Source organism: Anabas testudineus, chromosome 4 (assembly GCF_900324465.2).
Source record: "Anabas testudineus chromosome 4, fAnaTes1.2, whole genome shotgun sequence".
Classification (NCBI taxonomy): domain Eukaryota; kingdom Metazoa; phylum Chordata; class Actinopteri; order Anabantiformes; family Anabantidae; genus Anabas; species Anabas testudineus.
Window position 1 is genome coordinate 14,579,184 of NC_046613.1, and position 21,896 is coordinate 14,601,079.

General features: G+C 40.1%; 1 protein-coding gene across 1 annotated transcript in view; it reads left to right on the plus strand.

Annotated features, from left to right (window-relative positions):
• negr1 (neuronal growth regulator 1) overlaps positions 1-21,896 on the plus strand; it is a 118,599-nt gene that overhangs the window by 26,678 nt on the left and 70,025 nt on the right. The window contains exon 2 of the mRNA XM_026346497.1: positions 7,682-7,920. Coding sequence (XP_026202282.1) covers positions 7,682-7,920 — 239 coding nt within the window. The remainder of the gene's footprint in view (positions 1-7,681; positions 7,921-21,896) is intronic.

The following is a 21,896-nucleotide window of genomic DNA, read 5'->3' on the forward strand; positions in this document are numbered from 1 at the left end:
CAGCTCTCCTTTGCCTCTGACACTTGAAGGTTGTCTGTAAAAGATGGATGACTAATATCATTAATGAAAGACTGGTGATCTGAGAAAATGATGTTTGAGGCCTTTAGTACTCTGTTCTGTCTCACCTGCTTGGTCACTCTCACCTCAAAGCAGATCTACAGTAGGTCACTGTTTTTTTAAAATATTATTTTCTGTAAAAAAACAAAACAAAAAAAGCAAAGAAGAAGTGTGTTTTGTTGCTGAACAAGGGAAACTGGCTGCTTTGCAGTGTAGGAGGCCTGGAGCAAACTAAAATAAGTGAAGTGATTTAAAAATGTGTCTTAAGCCTGCAGCATGCTCGCATTTCATGATGTAAAGACAGAGTCATTCACCGCGTAAATGTTCATCACCGTGAGTCCTTGCTACTGGAAGTTCAGATGAGAAGTATTCAGCTGTTCTGGTGGTGTGCACCGGTGGATATTCTTTTAAACTGTCCGGATGTAAGAAAACTAAGTGCTATTTAGACATAGGTGCTAGAGTACACTGTGGTGATCCTAAACACTGCTGCTGTCTTTAAGGAATGGTTGTGATTCAGTTTCTGGAGCAATGTTGTCTTCTTTGTTGTCAGTGGAACTGAAAAACGGTGGAGTCCGGCCGAGGAAATAGATTTCCACACAGTGTAGTACTTGTTTAACAGATAATGGTACAGTGGACTGGTTAAATGTCTGATTGTGCTTTATCTAGCTATGGTTCAAATGGGGTATTAAAGAGTGTCAGTGTCTGCACTGGACTCGGTTTTTCTGTGAGTGTGCTACACAGATCCATTCACATATTTATAAGGCTGAATTGTCTGGGGTGGGAAAATACTAACCCATTATGCCTCAACAAAAGCTACTCTCTATCCTCTCAGAATTTCAGCGCTCAACTGCTAATTTGTAAGCCTCATTCATTTTTTCTTTTCTTTTTTTTTTTTTTGAGTTGAATTCATTCAGTCAATGTCAGTGCTCAAAAAAAAAAAAAACAAAAAAAAAACAAAACAAAAAGGGATCAATAATATAAATTAATCCAGAGATTACTCATGTAGAGCTCCGAATGATTTTCTGTACCTGAATTAGTTTTAGCTGAAAGACTGTTGCTGACTTGTGCTCACATTGAAATAAACAGCTTGTGAAATCTTGCACATGTGAGAAGTGGAAACAAGGGAAAAGAGGAGCTGGAGTACAAACACAGCCTTTGTTCACATATGACGTTTTCCTGCACGCTACATATGACAGGCTGCTTTGACTCAGCTGCTTCCACACAAGTGAAACAAGACGAAATCGTTCAACCAAAGCCACTCAAATGTGGTTCACTTCATTTGTATGCATTGGGAGGAAGGAGGGCAGGTGCACCTTAAGGAGACCCAGAGCCCGAGGGGACAAGGTAAAACTGTGCAGAGTTTGTTGTAATAACTACTGTGGTAACAACAGACTGGTGGCATTGATTTTATATGTAGTCAGAGGTCTAACAAGTCCTTGCTGCTCCCTCAGTCAAAGCCTCCTTCTCACTGTCAGTTCAGAGAAAAATAATACTGTAATGGAAAATAAAAAAGAATTCGGAATAGATAAACTTCAAAGTCTTCTCACTTGAAGTGGGATTTTGGAGTTTCTAATAGCTATGAGATTTTATATACTGTTCGGTGTGTCTGTGATGTTAGGTGTTGGTTTCAGCATTGGTTCTGTGTGAATTATAGCTGGAAGGCTTCAGATGTGTCCCACCGGCCACAGTCGACAGGATTATTTTAGGGATTAAGAGCCTGGTGCTCTGTACCTTGGTTGCGCAGCACTACAGTATGTCCTCATTCTCCCTCATTCTCTGCAACAACTCCACACCCCACCCCATGAAAATTCCCAACCTGCGGCAACTAAACACAAGCCCACACTTATGCTCGAAGGACAAGGCAGCCGGCACCGTTACATGGGTGACGTGTCCAAATTGTACATTCCTATTGTGCATCAGTTCATCAAAATGTTCTTCTGTCATTCTACCATGCATGTTACTTTTTAAGATAACTAATCAGGCACTTACCTTAGCAATCTAAAGTAACAGTTTGAAAGGACCCAAGATTTTCACACGTTGATCACACTTACTTTTCCTCCACTGCTTCGACATCCAGCCGGTCTGTGTGAAATGCATTTTTCTCATTTGAGGATTCATTGGATGGAGGGCTCTGTTGAGAGCAGTGAGTCGTAAAGGTTGTAGCGCGTACATAGGAGGTACAGTCAGCACAGCGTCTTGCTCTTTATGTGGGAAACGGCTAAAATGGAATGAAACATCTGCCCCTGACTTCGTGATTAAAGGATTTTCCTCATGCATTTTTATGGCTGTATCACACTCTCTCATTATGCTCTTCAAAATACTTATTTCATTCAAGCGGGTTAAGTGGGTGTCGCTATTAACAGAAACATAAAAGCATTTTCTTTAAGCAGATGTTCCACTACAATGATACTGTGCACCAGTAATTTTCTGACTTACTCCAGTTTAGCACAGACTGGAAAGTGAAATATTCCAGGTGGTCTTGTCAGCATCTGAAGCTTAATTTATTCCACAGTCATTGTCATTCAGCATGTCAGCTGACAGAAATTCAACAAGGCCGAGTGTTTCCATGAAATTCAATGTGTTGAGTTCTTTCTTTTTTTTTTTTCATGGTCACAGATCATGATCCTATGTGTCAGGCACGATGTAAAAATGAGTGAAAATGTTTTGTTTCATCTGTCTTCTCTGCTAGTAAAGAGATATACAAACCTCCTCCTCTACAAAGTTCAACATTTTCTGATGTCTAACATATCAATATAGTCTCATACAAAGCGTCATCTGTCTATACAGAAGAATAAATTGGGGTTTTATATAGATGTAGTAGAGAAATAATATCTATAAAGTTATATATTAACAACAGATCGAATGAGCATTTGTACTGTGACAGTGTGGCAGTACAGCAGTACAAAGCCAAAATGTTTAAACTGAGAAATTGGACTATTTTTTGAAAAAGATTTGCTTATTTAACACGTTTCCAAAACGATAAGACAGGACATGTTTACCACTGTGTTTTGTCACGCCTTCTTTGAACAAACAGTCTGTAGGCATCTGTGAACTGAGAGGACCATTTGATTCAGTGTTAAAAGTGAAATTAGTTCCTATTCGTGCTCGATATACCGTGGATTTTTAGCTTCTCAGTACTTCTTTGTCGTACAGGATGTTTCCCTTCATAGTGCGCCAGATGTTTTTAACTGTAGAAGGTCCAGTTTAGCATCTGCGGACTCCTTCTGCAGAGACACAGTATGCTGTTGAAACACATGCAGAAGGCTTTTTGGCATTATAGTGCTGAAATAAGCGAGGCCTTCCCTGAAAATTGCATCGACTGGATGGCAGCAAATATGTATTGCTGTATATACCATTCAGTACTGATTGTGCCCTAACACACATAATAAGCTACTCATGCTGTGTGCACTGATGGCTGATACTGACGTTTTTGTGTCTGTTCATATTATTTTTATTTATCACCGCTTTGTGGCAGGGAAACCTCCTTCAAAAAGAAATCTTCATTAGAAAAGGCCTTCAGTTCCTGATCAGACAATGTTTGAGCACAAAAGTAATCATGCAAATGTATGAAACAACAGTTAATATAACATTACAGGTAAGTGCTTCCCACTGACCATCTGTGACAGTATCTGTTGACGGGGATGGGAGTGGGGGGTTGCTTGCGTGCATCTACAGCTTAATAAATTATTACAATACTGTTACAATAGTAATCATTTTCTACATCTCACTGTGCTTGTTGTCCATCTGACTACTGTCCTGCTCTCTCTTTATTGGCTGCAGCCACCTCTGCTCCTAGTTCTATTGATCCGGTTGTCTACACATGTTGCTTGCGTGTCGCTCGCACACTCATAGCATATTTTTAGGCTTCCAAGTCTGTTTTCCTGCATTCATGCGCATAACCACAATGCTTGTGTGGCCTCTGTGTTTTTTTTTTTTTATATAACTGTTGCATAACAACAGATCTCACACTACAGAGGGACCCATCTAGAAGTGTATTCATTTCTTCTGCCAAATGTGGAGACAAAACTGCTGAATCCAAGCTACTAGACTGTGAAATGCTGAAATATGTTTGAGATGAGATATGTGGAATCGGTCCCACGAAGAATATTTACAGAACCTAGAAAAATCTTTTATAAAGCAAATAAGTATCTGGGTCAGAATGAGGACCCAGTGTTAATTATGGCATCTGATCAAAAAGCTAGAATGAGTTTGGCTAAATGGATTATAATCTGCTCTCTCTTACCAGCTGCCATACTGTAATTAATGGTTTGTCATAATTCTCCATTCATGTGATGTGCTCAAACACCAGCTTATCACTTTCCCTTTTTTGCACATTGTGCATAATCACTGGGGTTTGAATTGAACTGTTATTTGAGAGCCAAAATCCAAAAAAGCAAGCTTGTAATGAGCCTCGTTCCTCTGCAGTCACGCGTCAGAAGCAGGGATAAATAAAAGTATCAATTACTGCATGTTTGGGGTGTCAAAGCTGCTTGAGAGTGGATGATCTTGGGTTTGTAGAATAATTACCTGAGCTTTGTATAAACCTTGGGAAGCCTGTATCCTGGTGGACTCCTGGAGAAAAGGCTCTTCCTGAAAGCAAAGCTCACCTTGGTGTTATCAGTTTTGTGCTGCTGTGCATGATGGAGATGATGAACAAAGGGAACTGGCAAAGGAAAAGAAGAAAATGGAAGAAGGCAAAGATGCGACTTTGCCGTCATTTCCGTTTTGGTACGTGATAGATAGCAAATGTTGTAAATGTGAAATTTTTCCTTTGAGTAAATGAGAAATAACAAGGAAAGCAAGGAAGGAAACAAGGACAACAGTTACTTAGAATACCTAAGTGTAACTGTGTATGTTTTTTTTGCTCGTTATCCTTACATCATCACATTGGTTCATATTGCTAAGCCCAACAGAAACCAAAAGTCACCACACAGAAACGTTAGCCCTATACCAGACATGAAACGAGTTCCCCTACAATTCATTTCTAGAGAGGAAGCAGCCGCAGTGAACAGCAACACCTGAGACAATGTGCTAATGTGGAAGTGGCATGTTTTGACACACAGCTTTGTGAGGAGGTGTATAAATACAGGCATCTCTATGACTCCTTGGTGTGAGATTACAAAGACAGTGCGATAACCATAATAATTTCTGGAGGGAGAGTGCAAAGCCACTCAGCAGTGATAAGCAAGCTGCAAAAACAGTGGAATAACGTCGAGGACTGGTTCATCGAGATGAAGATAGATGTCAAGAGTCCAAATAGTGTAAGTGGTGATCCCGGCAAGGTGAAGTGTCCTCCAGTCATACTTCTGACACTCCGGCTTTGTTAAAGTGACACTTCATCCTAAATTTATCCTTAAAAAGTGCTGTACATTTTTTTTTGTTCCTTCTTTACAGAGAACAGCGTCTGTGCTCAGCAGTTTACATAACAATATTACAGCTAAAATACGAGTGCTTTGGATAAAACCCATCATAGGATTGGACAGCAGGTTAAGCTGCAGGTGGTTTGGAAACTTTTGATAAGTAACAAGGTAAAATAATAATGGGCTGTAAAAGCCGTCTGCTATTTAAAACCTTGTAGCTAACATGTATTGAAGCTGACCACAGCTTCTGATCTTTTTTGGAGGAGTAAACTATTGTAACAACCACCTTTCAAGCCTCCATAAAGTGAATGTTGGACTCTGAAAGGACCGTTTTATAACAGCAACTCAACTGGAGAACATGTTTTTGTGGTTGCACTGTTTTATAAGGGTGTAACGATAAAAGCCCAGCAAACTGTTGACAAGTTGTTCATATCGGTGATTGTGGGCTGCACACAGGTGTATTGTGCTTAAATGTTCAGACCTTGAGCTGGTGCGCTCAGCGGTCCCCCCACAAGAGTGTTAAATTTTTAGTGACTGAAAGCCTATAATCACAAAGGTGGGAGGTAAGCTATAAAACTTTATTCTGTTTTTCTGAAAGGCAGAAAATGCATTCATAATTTGCTTTATTTGTGTAACTTTAATGTTTTACATAGGTCATGGTCTTGGATTTTCAAAAATACAGAGAGCAACATTTGCACTCGAAGCTTACAAATTACAAATTCTTTCACATCAAGTGTAGTGCAGTCCCGATTTGTTGAAGAAAAACAGAAAGAGAGAGAAACTCACCTCCGGGCGCATTCAGTAAATCTTGCCCAAGGGTCAGAAACGCCATGGCTCAGGTGGCCAATGGGCCAACTAACTGACAGGTCGTGTGGGCTTTCCAAAGGATCTGGACTCCTCTGTTGTGTTGTTTTTATTAGCAGTCGTTCCCCATTTTTTTGCCACAAATTTGTCAAAATACGTTTAGGGCAGTGCCTTCTTCTCCTGGGGAGACTAACCTGGACAAGACCATTGTCCTCTACCCGCTTTGCTGACAGACACTTTCTTGGCATGGAGGGTAAAGAGCTTTGTGGTTAGTGCCAAATGGATTTCCTCAGTGGCTTTACTACTGGTGCCGCAGCCTGTGTGGTATGTTGACAACAGCTATAGAGCCAAACTTGATTGCCTCTTTTCCTCCTCATTATTACAGTATTGGTCACAGAATATGATGTGATTTCCAATGCAAAGTCCAAACACTGCTGGAACGATCGAGCGAAAATGGTGACCCCAGCCTCATCATGTTGTACAATTTACTGACCCTTTGTCTCTGTACAATTAGCTCTCCAAAGTAAATTGCGTTGGTGTCGGTGATGCTCACACAGGAATCGGAGTATGGTCCTAGAAAATAGCCTGTTCACAGCCAGGGATGTTTGATTATCTGCGGCTGGACTGATGCCCTATACTTTGTTCAGCAGATGTTTAGTTTTTTGTTGATCACATGTGAATATACAGCCAATGATTGCAACTGTGCAGTGAAATGACCACACTTCACTCCTTTTGCCATGTTTTTGCAGTCACAATTTTGCTTTGCTCTGGTGTATACTCTCTTTCGTGGCACTCATTTAAGCATTTTAATCCTTCAACAGACTTTTACACTATTTTATTGCAGGTCAAAGAGAGGTGTTGTAAACAGGTCTTAAATGTGTTTCTCGTATTTTGTCCAGTCAGAGTGGACTAAATATCAGAAACACCTCACTGTGTAAAACAGTGCAGTGCAAATTTAGCAGTCAGTCACAGTTTCAATAAAAACTATCCATTATTAAACGCAGGTAAACTAGACACACTGCCCACCTGATTTTCACTTTACAGTACCGACGTATGCCTGCAGTTTGCTTAAACCGCTGCTTGAAATATAAATTTACTGTTGAACTTTTGACTTGTCAATGAAAAAACTAGACTATGAAGTGCACTTTTTCCAAAAGTACTTAACAGTTTAGAAGGTCCAAAAAACAACACAGCAGCCGTCATAAGGATGGCTGCTTTTCTGTTTTTTGGCTCGGGCTATTTTAGTCTTGAGTTAAAGCAAACCTTGAAACAGCTATAACAGGTTGAATCATACTCTCCAGGTGCTGAAGTTCCTGTGTTTTATGAGTCATTTTCTCTAACATTACATTCATGTACATTAAAACTGCTTTTGTCCTTAACTATCTGAAAATACTCAATGTTCAGTTGTTTTGTATCAGACATTCCTGCAGATCTAACTCGAGCGCCTCCTGTCATCGTAGGTGCTACCTATTGGACGGGATCTCTAAAGGAGCCTGGCTGAACCGCTCAAGCATCATATTCGCAGGGAATGACAAGTGGTCTGTGGACCCACGTGTATCGATTGTTTCCAGTGTTGGTGACAAACATGAGTACAGCCTTCAGATACAGAAAGTGGATGTAAGCGATGACGGCCAGTACACGTGTTCCATTCAGAGTGAACGCAACCCACGGCCAAAGCTCCTCAACCTTATTGTTAAAGGTATGTATAGGCAGCCCTTGATGTATGTGTGTGTATGTCCTTATCTTTGTATCTGTGCATATACAAACTAGTATTAAATAATACTTTATTATCAGTAGTTTCAGTTGCTCGTGTCTATATGTGGAATGTTCCTTGATATTTTATTGGCTGATGAGATATAAGCCTGCATAACTTCTGTCCTCTTTTGCTTTTAATTAGCTGACATCTTGTTTGTTATTTATAACGGGGAATGTTCAGCCAACACAATGTTTAAAGCAAGTCCAACAGTTGTCCATTTACCTAATGGTCACAGGTGTACCCGGCACCATCTGTGCTGCAAGTTCTTCGGCTGCGTTTCTGTGTGTAAAATAACAAAATGAAGTCTTCACAGAAGATGAATTTCTTTTGTTGAGACAAACTGACTCTGTAAGGTACATTTTATGCCTGTAGGCTATACAGCGCAAAGAAGAAGCTTGTTGGTTAAAATGACTGTAGGCAGGCTTTAATCAAGCCTCCCTGGGTTTGGTCGCGCCAGGTATCAAAATACAGCGTGATCCTTAGAACTCTTAGCTGCATCCTGTCTTGTTATTGACATGCGGTATATACCAGTGCACTAAGAGGTGTCAGATCTTCAAACCACATTTCAACATTTAATAGCAATTGAGCTCTTGATAGACTCCAAATTGGGCCTCATTTTGTGAGTTGAACAGGGTCAGCAGGTGTATTTGTGTTTTATGGAACATTAAAAAAGCAGTTTTGGGCACAGAGGTAATTGACAACAGCAACCTAATTGTTACTTGTTGCACTAAAAGGGTAGTGGCTGAGTTCGTACGTTGATCCCTCAGACTGTTGATTAGCAGCTAAAAAGGAAACCAGACGCACTGAAAATCCATCTTCCAAATGCCATGTTGTATTTCTGTAATAGGCTGGTGCAAAGATTTACTGTCTGTTCAGTCCACTTGGTGCTGAATGTGTTTAGGATGTGTAGGTAGGAATATTCATGAGGATGTTTTAAGGCAAAGGATCAAAGGAGGCAAAAGTTACATTTTAATTCTGTCTTTAAATTAATTTCATACATACACATACATTACAGCAGTCTGTCACCCCTGCTGTGTATTGATGTATTATTGTGTTGCAGACATTTTTTTATTCAGTTTTCAACTTCAGCCAAGGTTAGGATTAATTTAAATGGAACATACTGTTGGAATATGCCTGTCCCCACCCCCTCCCCACACACACACATAGCGTAGCATAGCATTAATAGAAGATGTAAGGGTCAGACACACTCTGTTGCAGAAGTGTGAGCTGTGATATGTGGAATGTGAAAGTCGAAGCAGCTCTCCAGCTGGCACTACTGTTATGACACGTGGAGTGAGTGCAGAAAAAATATTAGAAGGTTGTGATCGCGCTGTACCCGCAGGTTCTTTTGTCTGGTCTAAACAATATTTTTATATATTGATCCACGTTGAACTGATACAGAAACACTAAAAAAAACACAAATTCAAAAATAGCCTGGATTGTGTTTCGCTGTCATCCTTTGAGGTTGCAGAGTTCAGTCAAAACAGTCATTATTTACTGACTATCATATGTCAACTTCCATCTTCTTGCTCTACTGCTTATTTAACAGAGTCTGTGGGGGGGTGGGGTTGTGTTAGTTTGAGCAGGCCTTAAGTGCCTTTTGAATTATTGTAGTTGTTAATGTGGTTGTCTGTTATACTGGCTGGCGCATGGAGTGCAACTCACCTCACCTCCCTTTATAAAGTATGCCCCCATTATCAGAGATGCACTCATTAAACCCTTTGTGATTTGCTAGTGTCCTTTAGATAAAGATTGCAGATTAAGATGGCTTACTTATTTGTTGATGTTGATACACATAAGCTCGGTGCGTGAAATATAAAAGCAATGCTCTATCAGCACTTGTCAGCTCATCAGAGCTGCTTTACAGCTGCAGCGTCAGTCCCATAGCTGAAAGGTCACGGGGGCCAATCTCTGCCTCTGCCAATGTGTCCATCAGCAGCTTCTGTCTTGTTATAGTTCCCTCAAGCAGGAAAGCCTTCCTTTTGTGCTGCACATTTTGTTTTCCTCCTGGTGAGTGGTAAAGTAGATTTTTTTAAAACCCTCCTGTACAACTTAAATGATTCTATTGGATCAATGCTGACTGATTGAATATACAGTAGGCTCTGACAGATCCACAATAAAAACCAAACTAGTTGGTTTTCTGTGGCGATTGCTCTAACTCACATTTAGTGCTACACACTAAATGCGTTTTCATATGAAGGCAGTAGCTGCTGTTATGATGGTGGTAATTTCTCCATGAGCACTTACAGCATCTTATGGTATGACACTTGAAAACACATCTGTAAATGTGCTTTGTTTTGATAGCTAACAGTCGAGCTCTCATCTTATTCTGGAATCCATTGATACGTCACGGTGTTTGCATTCATCCCAGCTCAACACATTTATTTCAAAAAGCTGGAACAATCACAGTCTGTAATTCTGCTGTGTGCTTTGTAGACCTGAAATGGACTGAAATGGTCGCTACTCTTGAACATAACATAACATTTTTTTTTTGTTTTAAGCGCCAGTTCAGCGTTGACCTTCTCTTGATTAGGGGCGTAGATAATGATCAAGATGCACACAAACGGAGACCAGATTGTCTTATGAGTTCATAGGCTAACATTGGGTTTACGACTGCAATTAGATTAATCATGCAGCACTAATATAGAGTAAAGTTTGATTTATGCTTCTGCATTGAATCTAGGGTGGAGGCTGTGCAAGTGGCTTAAAGCATTACACCTTTACAAATTTACACTTTTGTGCCCGTGTAGTTTTGTTGTTCGGCAGTTGCACCATTTAAATGCTAGCTGGCGGTGGGGTTTCTATAGTACTGAGTTAGAGCTAATAGATGTTTAACAGCAGTTACTTTTACTGAAATTACTGCCGCGGTCAGTCACAGCTGTAGTTTGTTTCACTGCAGGGTCAGACTTTGTTAAGGCGCTGGAGCTCGAGTGCTCATGTATAGTCACATGACTTTTTGATGCGTTGGGAAAAGCTCCTGTGTCGCCAATTCAGTCTACATGAAAAGCTTTTGAAATTAGTGAGTGGGTTTAGATAGTTATTGATGTGATGATAGGTCTTTAAAATAATAGTACCAAAGGATAGATGGTTTTTTTTTTTTTGTCTGTTTTATGCTCTTTTATTTTTGTGCTTGACAATAAACTCAAAATGTGACTACAGTATAAGAGAAGGCCTAACGTAAACAGCAGTGGCATAGAATGGTCTTAAAATGTTATAGTAATATAATGTATCTCAGTTAGGGGTGATGAGATGCTATTGCTATGAGGAAATCTTTAGTGATGAAATATATTAAGTGGTCTTTTATTTGAATTGTACATTTTGAAGTTTGTTTTAACTAATAATTTTAATGAATGCAATGAATATCACTTCAATTCTACTCTCTGAATATAAGAGAATCTGAATTACACTATGCAGTAAAATACGATGTGCACACACTGTAAGAGAGCTGTTACCACAAAATCAACCGGCTGAAACAAATTCCAGATGTCTCTTCAGATAAGGGCAACCAAAATCATAGTACATGCAGTACTTTCTCACTACCCAGTAGTGCCAACAGAGACTAACCACATTTCTACAGAGCTTAGAGGTGGTTACAGCTACTGTGCAGCAACTCTCTCCAGCACTGCGGTCAAGTGAGCAACTATTTGTATTTATTGAGTCAAATTAGATAGAGGTAAATTATGCATTTGATAAGACATTTATAGACAATACAATTATATTTATTCAGTTGTGAGAGTTGCCCACTTGTCCATTTGAGCAATGTTTATCAGAACACGTTTTCCTGATGTACAGTGCTCATAGTGAGTGAACAGTGGGAACAGAGTTTAATGAAATTTCACAATCAGGGCAAGCAGGGCTCCTCTTTGCCTCTGCTTTAGCGATGTTTTACATGTGCATTATACCTCCAAATGTGCCCGTGATGAACCGCAGTCAGCTGCTTGGCAGGCAGTAGTGGTCACTACAGGACCATAATGCTTTTGTAGATGTTGGCTATCTGAAGAACATTCTGTAATGGCAATCTTACCTGGGCTGTTCTGGGTCGCGACGGCTCCTCACCACTGGCCATATGGTCACAATCTAACCGGAGCTAATGTGCCAGCTGTCAGCTGTATAATATGTTTTGCAATGCCCAGAATTCCTGATGGATGCGACCTAGAGGCTACGTTTTAGCAACAGTTTGACCTACAAGTACCAATTATTGTTCTGCAGTTCATACATGTAATTTCACTCACTGGCATCTGTCTGTTGTTCTCTAAAACAGATATTTTTCCATAGCGTGGTTACGTAAATCTTAGAAGTAACCCTTCTCTATAGTTACAGCTTCATAAGACATATACAACCAAAGCCAAGGAACAACTGCACACAGAGATGTTCCTGTAAGTATCAGTATATTTGATATATAACAGTATGAAATAAAGTTGAAAATAGAGTTCTATATATATGCTTTGTACTTGTTAGTTTTACTGTTATTGGCTATTAGTAAAACTTGATCGTGTTATGATTGTGTTATCTACATCTGCTACTGTTGAGTCATCTGGCAATTGGGTCGCAAGCGGTTTAGACAGAACTGTGTTTTGGATTGTGAGCTGCAGACAGGACGAACGCTGAAATACAGATGACTCACTGTAGCTGATAAATGCCTACAGGCAAAACTCTGACAGGGGGGCTCAAGGTGGTTAAAAATTGGGTTCATTATATTGCCAGCCACTCTGTCATTTCTTAATTTATGTTGGGATACAACATATGTGTGCTGCTGTGCTTTACATCTTCACACCATATTGTTCTTTTGTTTATTTGCTTTGTCAAAACTCTGTGTATTGTGAATTATTACCTGTCACTGTGCAGTACTTGTGTACACATGCTTAAGCCCACTCATGGAGAACAGAGGGATTTCTTTACAGATGAGATGTAGCAGGGGGAGCAGCTCTGTCATGTTGCAGAAGCTTCTGGGAGCACGCTGTTTTTTCATCTGCTGAGAGGAAAGGGACGACTTGCTTCGAAAAAAAACAAAAAAAAAAACAGACACTTTAATCTGGGCTTTTCAGTCCTAGCATACAACATTTATTAATGCTGCGACACAAATGTTACAGTTGAAGTAAAAGGATTTCATGGTGTTGGATTTTTTGGCACTTTTGCTTTGCTTGACAGTGCACCATGAGGAGCACAGAAAATGAGAGCAAGAAGGGATTACTGTATACGTATGAAAATATGCCGCGGTCTCAACCCATTTCAGGTGCATGGTAGGGTCCTTGACCGGCTGATCCACCGAGCAATTATGCTTATCTGAACTGCATATTTATGTCAGCAGTGCTGGGTGGCTTTCCGTATACGGACATGTCATTACAGTTTTGTCAACACAAATATTGAAATATTTATACCAATGCACGGGCCGTGCACAGAATATAAAAATACAAGTACGCTATTATAGCTAGAAACTGGTCGCCTTTTAAACTGAACATCTCCTAAAGTGATGATGTAGGTAGAAATATTCTTTTCTAATATCTAGCACATACACATTTAGATGACTCAGGAAGCCATTAAGAATTCTTAACGTTGTCAGTTCTGCTTTTGTATTTCGCTGCTTCATTTTGAAACTCCCTCTCCGCCACTTGACTTGGCCCCCTTTCTTTATCAGCAAATACCTGTTAATGGCAACGAGAAATCGTCATTCACTTTAACTTTTATTTCTTCCCTGTCACATCCCATAGGGTCCCCCGCTTTACGTGAACATTAAAACAGTTTCCCGGCACAGGGCTTCTCTGCTTATTGTCGCAGTTCCTAACACATGCTGCTGCGTTAGAGGCAGGGGGTTAGATATTGCTGTGCCTATTCCCTCATCTCACAGAATCATTTAATCTCTGTGTGACATTTATCCCCCTCAGAGACCTTGTGTCGCCTCAACAAATTAGACGTTTGCATCTGTGCCTCTCCCACCATTGCGTCATTGCCATTCAACAGAGCACGTGAGAAAACTGTGGAATTTAAAAACCCGCGTCATTACGGCCTCAAGTCACGTGAAGCAAAAAGCAAAGCGTGAACATGATCTTTCTTTCTTTTTTTTTTCGTGCTTTTTGTAAATGCCAGGAATGTAAGGCTCCATGTGCTAGAAACTACAGTGATTACATTTTACTACAGATTCTCACAGTACTGTCACTATGATACACCAGATACAGAGAAACCTTTCAGATAATTGATGTTCCGAGCAGTAATAAGTGATGTTCAAATGTTGTTGCACCATCACGTCAACTTGGGTGAGGGAAAATGTTTATTACTACTCTAAACCTCAAATCTGCCAGTGCCCAAATGGGTCTCTCACATAATCTCAGCCAGAGCAATAATCATCATGGCCATCAAGGTCTGCTGAATTAACAAAAGGGTCCATGCTTCGCTTCAGGTAGATTTGGCACAGGTAACAGCTGAGCAGATAAACCCTCTAAATACTTGACTTAACGAGATTAAATTGAATGCGTTACGTCTCGTGGCTATGCACTGATTATTGGGTAAAACTGAAATATCAGTGACACAAATGACAACCTGAACTGTGACTATTAGCCACTCTCTCTCCACATCATCTCGGCTATTTTTCCATCTTTTTCACACTGTTCCTGGGTCATCTGCATACACTCCTTTGCACCATATATAGGCCGACCGATTTACAGTCTCTGCTGATAATTATCTGATGTAGGATACAGGGGAATGAGAGATTGGTATCGGGCCCTACCCGCCCTTCTGCACATCACATGACTATCTCAGCTGCCATTCTTTTCCTCCCTCTCTGTTAATTAAGATTGTAGATGTGATAATGTTTTAAATATGCACGGCACCTCTCATCTAAGAATATCTTGTTACAGCGAGGAGGGGGGAGGAGGCACACTTTCCTTCTACAGTGACTGCTCACATGGGCCTTGGTAATGTGTTTCAAGCTTTCATCACTGAAAACCTAAAACTGCATGCCAAGGTGTTGAGCTTGAAAATTCATTCAGGGAAATCTTGCTGACATATTGTAGTCTGACTCAGCTTTCCTGCACACTCACTGCTTGTTTCCAATATGCCCCTTCCGCCAAGTTATCAAAGGATCATAGCACATGCCACAGAGTGAGTGGGATTTCACAGGGTTAACATTTTCCCAAAATGTGAGACATTATCCCATATATGATGAAAATGCTTTGGACATTAATATGGATTAGAGCAGATGCACAGTGAAAACCCATCGCCCAAAGCCACAGAGTGAGTCAGTGTGGGAAGAGTGTTTCTCAGCAAGAAGTGAAATGGAGGGTTAAACCTCTAGGTCGTCGCTCTTCTCTTTGATGTCAGGACAGAGATAGAGAATAATTACAGACTACGGCATAAATCACACAGCTTATTCTTAATATTCCATGTCTCTGTCGCTCTCATTAATTGCTGGTTGCATTTAAAATATATTTCATTTCCACATGACCTTTAGTCCGGAACTACAGTCCCATCAGCTACCTTTTAATGCAACTCTTTGAATGAGCCCACACGATCTCTGTAAGTGACATTTCTTCCTCATTTACTGCTGCGGATTCCTCTTGAGGATCAGCGATATACAGCAAATAGTACAACGTTTGAGCATGATTGTAACCTTGATTCTTATTCAACTAAAAATAGACTGCGCCGCGTGAACATATCGGTTAAGCAATTTCCGATTAAAGCCGATGTTGAGTGGCTTAAACTGTTTAATGCTAAGTTCTCTATATTTCATTGAAACTGGAACAATGCAAGACATTTTGTCAATAGTTGCTGTGACTCACTCAAAGATGAAATTGAATGCTGCTATTAGACTGGCAATTTACTATAATAGCCTATACATGTTATAAAAAAATAAACAACTGAAGACATCTGTGTCCTACTTGGTAGATATTTCAGTTTTTAAATTCTAGCCTCACCATCTGGTGAGCAGACATTCCTCCTTAATACAGACATAGAGTGGTCATTGTAGTTCAGTTAGTGTGATCCTCAGAAGTGGAAATCTATCCAACACTTCTTCCTGTTGTTATGTATCTGCTCATTTTAATCTACCAAGGGAAAATAAGAAAGTACCTGAAATATCAAAGTCTAATTATTGTATGACAATAATATGGAGCTAATTAAAACTGTTTCACATACTGTTGCATTGTTGACGTTGCTTATATGCAACTGCTGGAATACTGTAATGTCATGAAGATGTTAGAGCCCCAATTAAAGCAACTGTCTGTTTAAATGTCACTAAAGCCTTGCTTAATTCATTTATTTATTATTATTATTATTGTTATTGTGCCTAGTTTTGCATTGCATGAAAAATATATTGCCATCATTGTATAATGTAGCTAAAGTGAAAAAGGCAGTGTGATGATATTAATGCCATAGTTGTACAAAGCTGTATGTGTGATTAGATGTTTTAGTGCAGTGAGGAGAGCAAAGTGAATCAGCATTTCTCCCTCCAGCTGGAATACCTGTGTATTGAGAGTCTCAGTGGAATAATAATGCATTAAAACAAGCAGCCTGACATTGATATTGCAGAGAAAGTGCAGGGAGAATATGAGTGTGTCTAAAGGAACAGATTTGCCATTATGGCCCCTGACATTTAGTTAGCCACTAATCATTGTCATATGTGTGTGTGTGTGTGTGTGCGCGTGGGGCTGTGAGTTTGTGAATCCCTATATTAGCCTTTGTAAATTTTTGTCCTTTTTTTATGTGTCTGCACATGCATGCACCATTGTGTGTGTGTGTGTGTGTGTGTGTGTGTGTGTGTGTAGGTGATTGCACTCGCACTAATGTGACTCCTCATCACAGAAATAACCGATATTAGCTATGGTTAATTAAAATGAATAAGGACAAAGTTCAGCCACTCAGCTCTCACGTCTCTCTTCTCTAGAGAGGGAACATGAGTGGAAAGCAACTTTGGCATTTTTTTATTTTGGGTGCTTTAAAGTAATAAAAAGCTTCATGTGAACATAGAGTTGACAAAGTCACTCTACACTCTCATTCTGCCACATTTGCTTTTGCTCACAATGTCTTCTGACATGTTTCTTAATCTAAGATTCAGCGTGATCTATTATGGAAACCCTGATTGTTGTCTACATGACAATTCTGGACCTGGTTTACTCACAGTGAAGAGCAGAGAGATGTCTTTGTACTCTTTGCACTTTGAAATGCGATTATACTGTACAACTGTATATCAAAATGAGCTTCAGATTGTAGTAGTAGTCAACATTTTTCTTGGATGCTATCCTACTTTAATTGTCCTATCCTTTCCAACTTATTCTCCACATGCCTGTACTACAAAATGTTAGATTAATGAGCAAATTAACATCACTTTCTAAACATTACTGATGCATGAACCATAAAGTGCTTTTGCCAGTTTTCTACATTGAAGACATAATTTGGACTCGAATGATGAGTCCAAATTATGCATGTCGAGTACTACAAAACATGAAGGATCAGCAGTGTGTGACTGATGGGAAGTTGAAAGAGAGCCGGAGACTCTCTTTCTACGATGTGGAGCTCTAGAGTAAGAAGAAGTTAGATGGATAAAGTGCGAGTTGGAGTAACACTGGGGTCCGGGTGTAATAATACAAGATTTGTGGGGCTGTGTCACCAAAAAAATTACCACCTTCTTTGCTTGCTTTCCTCTTACCATTCGCACGTTGTAGCCGTCCTCTGTGAGTCTAGCCAATTCTCCAGCTTACTGTTGTGTCTGATCGCTCGAAGACGTTGCTCAAATGAGGCAGAATGTAACCATAAGTCATGCTGAACACAATGCAACAATGCACTGTGTGACAACTGTACTTGAGTTCGAATCATGTTGGTGAACGTGCTTCGAAAGGGCAGCGTAGAGAGGGGGGCAATAGACTTTACAGTTTTCTCTGTCTTTCTTCTGTCGGCTTATTTTATCTTACTGTCTTTTTTATTAAGTCTTGCTGTCAACTGACCTCTCCTGTGTCTTTTGATAATTTACTATGCTCCCATTACCTTTATTGCAAACTCAACTTGCCCTTTCCTCCTTTGCCTGTCGTCATGGTAACTTTAACACTATGTACACACATTTCCACACCATCATTACAATATTGTCACGTTATCGCAGCCTCATAATCAGCCTGAATTGCTGTTGTGTTTTCACGTCGTTATTCAGTGTGACATTGCGTTGATCTTCTAGGTTGCAGGAACATACCTATTTAAGACTAGCTATGTCTTTAATTGTTTGTGTTTGACTGGTTTGTTTAGCTGTTTCAAACTCATCCACACATTTTCCGCTGTTATTTTGTCACTATCTTTTGGCTGAGGCAATATCGTATTTCCACTGGCCGAGGTGGCCAGGTGGTTTTTCAACTAGGAAAATAGCTGTCATCAAGCACAACGCCAGACCTTTCTGAATTCCTTAAATCATATGAAATTTGGGCTGCAGTTCAGAGATTTGAAACCAGGTTGATGCCATATTTTCAAACCTGCTGTGACTTTTTCGATGGAAATACTAGGTCTTAATTTAAATTCTCCTGTGTTTATTTAAACTCAAGCCAGATATTACACATTAAATGTTGCAGTGTCAACAGAACACAAAACAAAAAAAAAAAAAAAGCCAACATGGTAACAGTTTTTGTTCATTTACTTTTTTTGCTTTTGTTTGGCTGGCATTGGCAAACTGAAGAAAGATGAGACAGAGTGTGAGAACTATATCAGTTCAGAATTTTGTATTAACCAGTGGCATCATCATGTGGCTTTTTGCGAGGATAAGCAGTTGGTTTTCAGGGGTGTAAATCACAACAGAAACATGGGCTCTCTCAGTTCTGTAAGGATCCAAGCACGGTCAATCCTCTAGGCAGTGTTTATCATACAATACAACCTTCATCAACAGCAGGATAGCTGTGAAACAGATTTGCTGAAGGGGTGAAGCATTGGCAGATATCTCACACATACACTGGCCTTAATTGGGCAGATAAATATCACAGGCTGCACTCCCTGGCCCTACAGCACTGTTGCATACATCACCCTGAATGTAGACTGACCACCAGCAGTGGGGTGCTGCCCGCCTGTCTCATCCCTGAAATTCATCTGGTGGCCAAAGTGCAATTAAAGAGCAGAGAGAGAGCTTCTCCCTCAGTGTGCTCCCTTTACTTGTAGCTATTTTGTTCAAGAATCCGGTGGTCATCATTATTTACAGACTTAAAATAGTGTGGCAGACTATGCATTATTAAGAACACAAAAACAGTCAAACCAGAGATGGGACTCTCATTTAAAATGATCAGAGTCACTGATGTTCTGCACATCATTTGAATAATCAGCGCTCTAGAGTAACGTTGTAAACAAATAGCAGGAACTGACATCTGTATTCTGCAAAGAACAAGCTGAGGGTTTTAAATAATGAGCAATTTATTGAATATTTATAAATTTGACCTTTTGAAAGCCCTCAGCGGGTACGAATTGCCCTGTGTTACGTACGTGTTATTTCGCTGAAATCGCCTCCTACCAGACCCCGGGGTGGATCGTGAAGGAAACCAGTCGATAATGGGCACCATCAGAGAATGAATGTGGCAGCTGACACACACAAAAAACATTACACAGGCAGTACAGTCACACATCCAGTGTTTGTGGGCGCACACATACCACACACATGCACCTCTACTCAAACAAATACATGCTCTGTGAATAATCACTAATCCTCTTCAGCACTTGAACCTTGAATTGTTTGGCAGCCAGTGCTATTTATCATGGACTTATATGACTCACCAATGAGAGAAATAAATCAGCATAGAGAGAGACAGAGAAGAGAGTTTGACACGCACTACATGAATGTGTTCAGACTCTCATTCCACAAAATGATTTTGTTCCTGAACAATTCACTGCTCTGCTTGAAGATTCAGGTTTATTTTCTAACCGATGACCCAATCAGGGATACATGTTAATATTTCAAGGTAATAGCTTAATGTCATTACAAATGGATGAACAAAGACGGGATACTGCACATGCTCTGATGATGATGGGTCCTCGAGAAGCCCAAACACCCATCATGATCATCAAGAGCACTTCGAGTAGTATGACAGTTGACTGAGTTTCTGTGCCCAAAAAGGCTTTCAGCGTCGCTGTGATTTGGTTTTCCAGCAGTAACGGAGGAGTCTCATGAAAAACTAACTCACACAATGCAAATGCAACTTTTGGATGGACTATGGAGATCAGTTTCTTATAGATTAAAATGGGAAATGTTGGGATAGGCTGATTAAATGTATTTATATTTTGGATGTTGACTTAAGTTTTGATAGGTGATGATAACATATGAGCCAAACTGCATGCACAGTGGTACCACAAGCTTGAGTGAGTCTGAGGCTGATGCAAAGAGCCAGTAAGGAGCAAATCTAAACGCCCGCTGAGCTGTGCTCCTTTTCCCTGACTTGGTGCACTGTGTGTCTGCTAGCTGCCAGGCGCTCTCTGCCCATTAATCACGACCCGGGTTCTAAAGTTTGAACTTTGACCTTTAGTGCTGCATCAAGGCCCAGTGACAGATGGACACAGAGTGATGTGTCCTCACATCAGATCATTCATTTCACACACGCGTGCAAAACAGAAACACTCACACGCGGATCACCCATGGCAACGGTCGTTTGGTCACTGGCTGATATTTTGTCGCTGGAAAGCAGCTGCCCTGAGACAGTCTCAGCGTTTCATTTTGACAGTAACGTGTTTGAAGTGAGCCTTGTGCGCGTTTGTGCCTATCAAAGACACTTTGTAGCCATGCAGCTAATTGAAAAACCTGTGATGATCCTTAAGAGTGAAAGAAGACCTATGTCCCATGCAGAGGAATTTTGTTTATCATAAGCAAGATGCTGAGGCTGAAAGACACTGATTAGCATGAATAAATTAGAAACTCTTTCAATAAGTGGGTGATAGCTTATCTTTGAATTACATGCCCAGTGCAGCACTCCCACTGAAGATTAATTGCCTCTCACAAGGTATTTCGAAAAGTTCATTTTCATCAATTGATTTCCCTTAATTCATGAATTTCCCAGAAGTGCATGAAATTGGTAACAAGCTCTTCATAATCACGCGTTCTGCATCGTTAACCTCATTGGCAATTACTCATCATATGTATCGGTTGTGACATTTGCGGAAGCATGTTATTTTTGCACCATTAGGTCATGACAGGAATATTATCATAAACTAATGGTTAATTACAAGTTGAACAAAAATGGTGCTCATAGTTTCCTTTAGGTTTCCGCAAGGAGCAAAGCTTGTTTTCAGCATGTAATTCTTTTTTCAGTCAGTCAGAGTGATCAGCTCACTACCTGTCAATGTGATTACTTATAGGCAATGAGTGTGGTCAATTAAGACCAGATCAACACTGAAAAAACCTGAATGTGCAGTTCACACATTAAAATGAATGCTTTGTTTTGACTATATCAACTGTCCCAGCGTATGTACAAGAAGAGTAAAACAAACAGTTAAACCGTTTCACTATATAAATGTGGCGACATTTCGGAGGCTTGAGGTAAAAATGTCCAGTGTTTTCTTTTTCTCCAAGGCTATCATCACCTTACCAGTACATTATTGTTGCCACGGTATTGGGGTCATTTCTGTTTCAGTCAGCAACAGGAATGCTGCCTCGAAGCAAAAAAAAAAAAAAAAAAAAAAAAATGGGCCACTGAAATCAACTGAGAGGAGAATATAACTCCAGGGTTACAGTTGGAGTAATAGACATAGACTTTACTGTACGAATGTATGCCAGGTACATTTAAAGTCATACAATGAGGTGTCGATGCTTATTGAAGCATCACTTTTACACAAAAAGAGCTACTACAGAGGAATTCCATGTTAAAGACAAGAATTTGCACTACTAGGGACTGCTACCCTCAAAAACACCCGTTGATATGTTGCAACAGCAGCTTATGCAGTCGACATACAGCATATAATGATACTTCACCGTTCTGCAC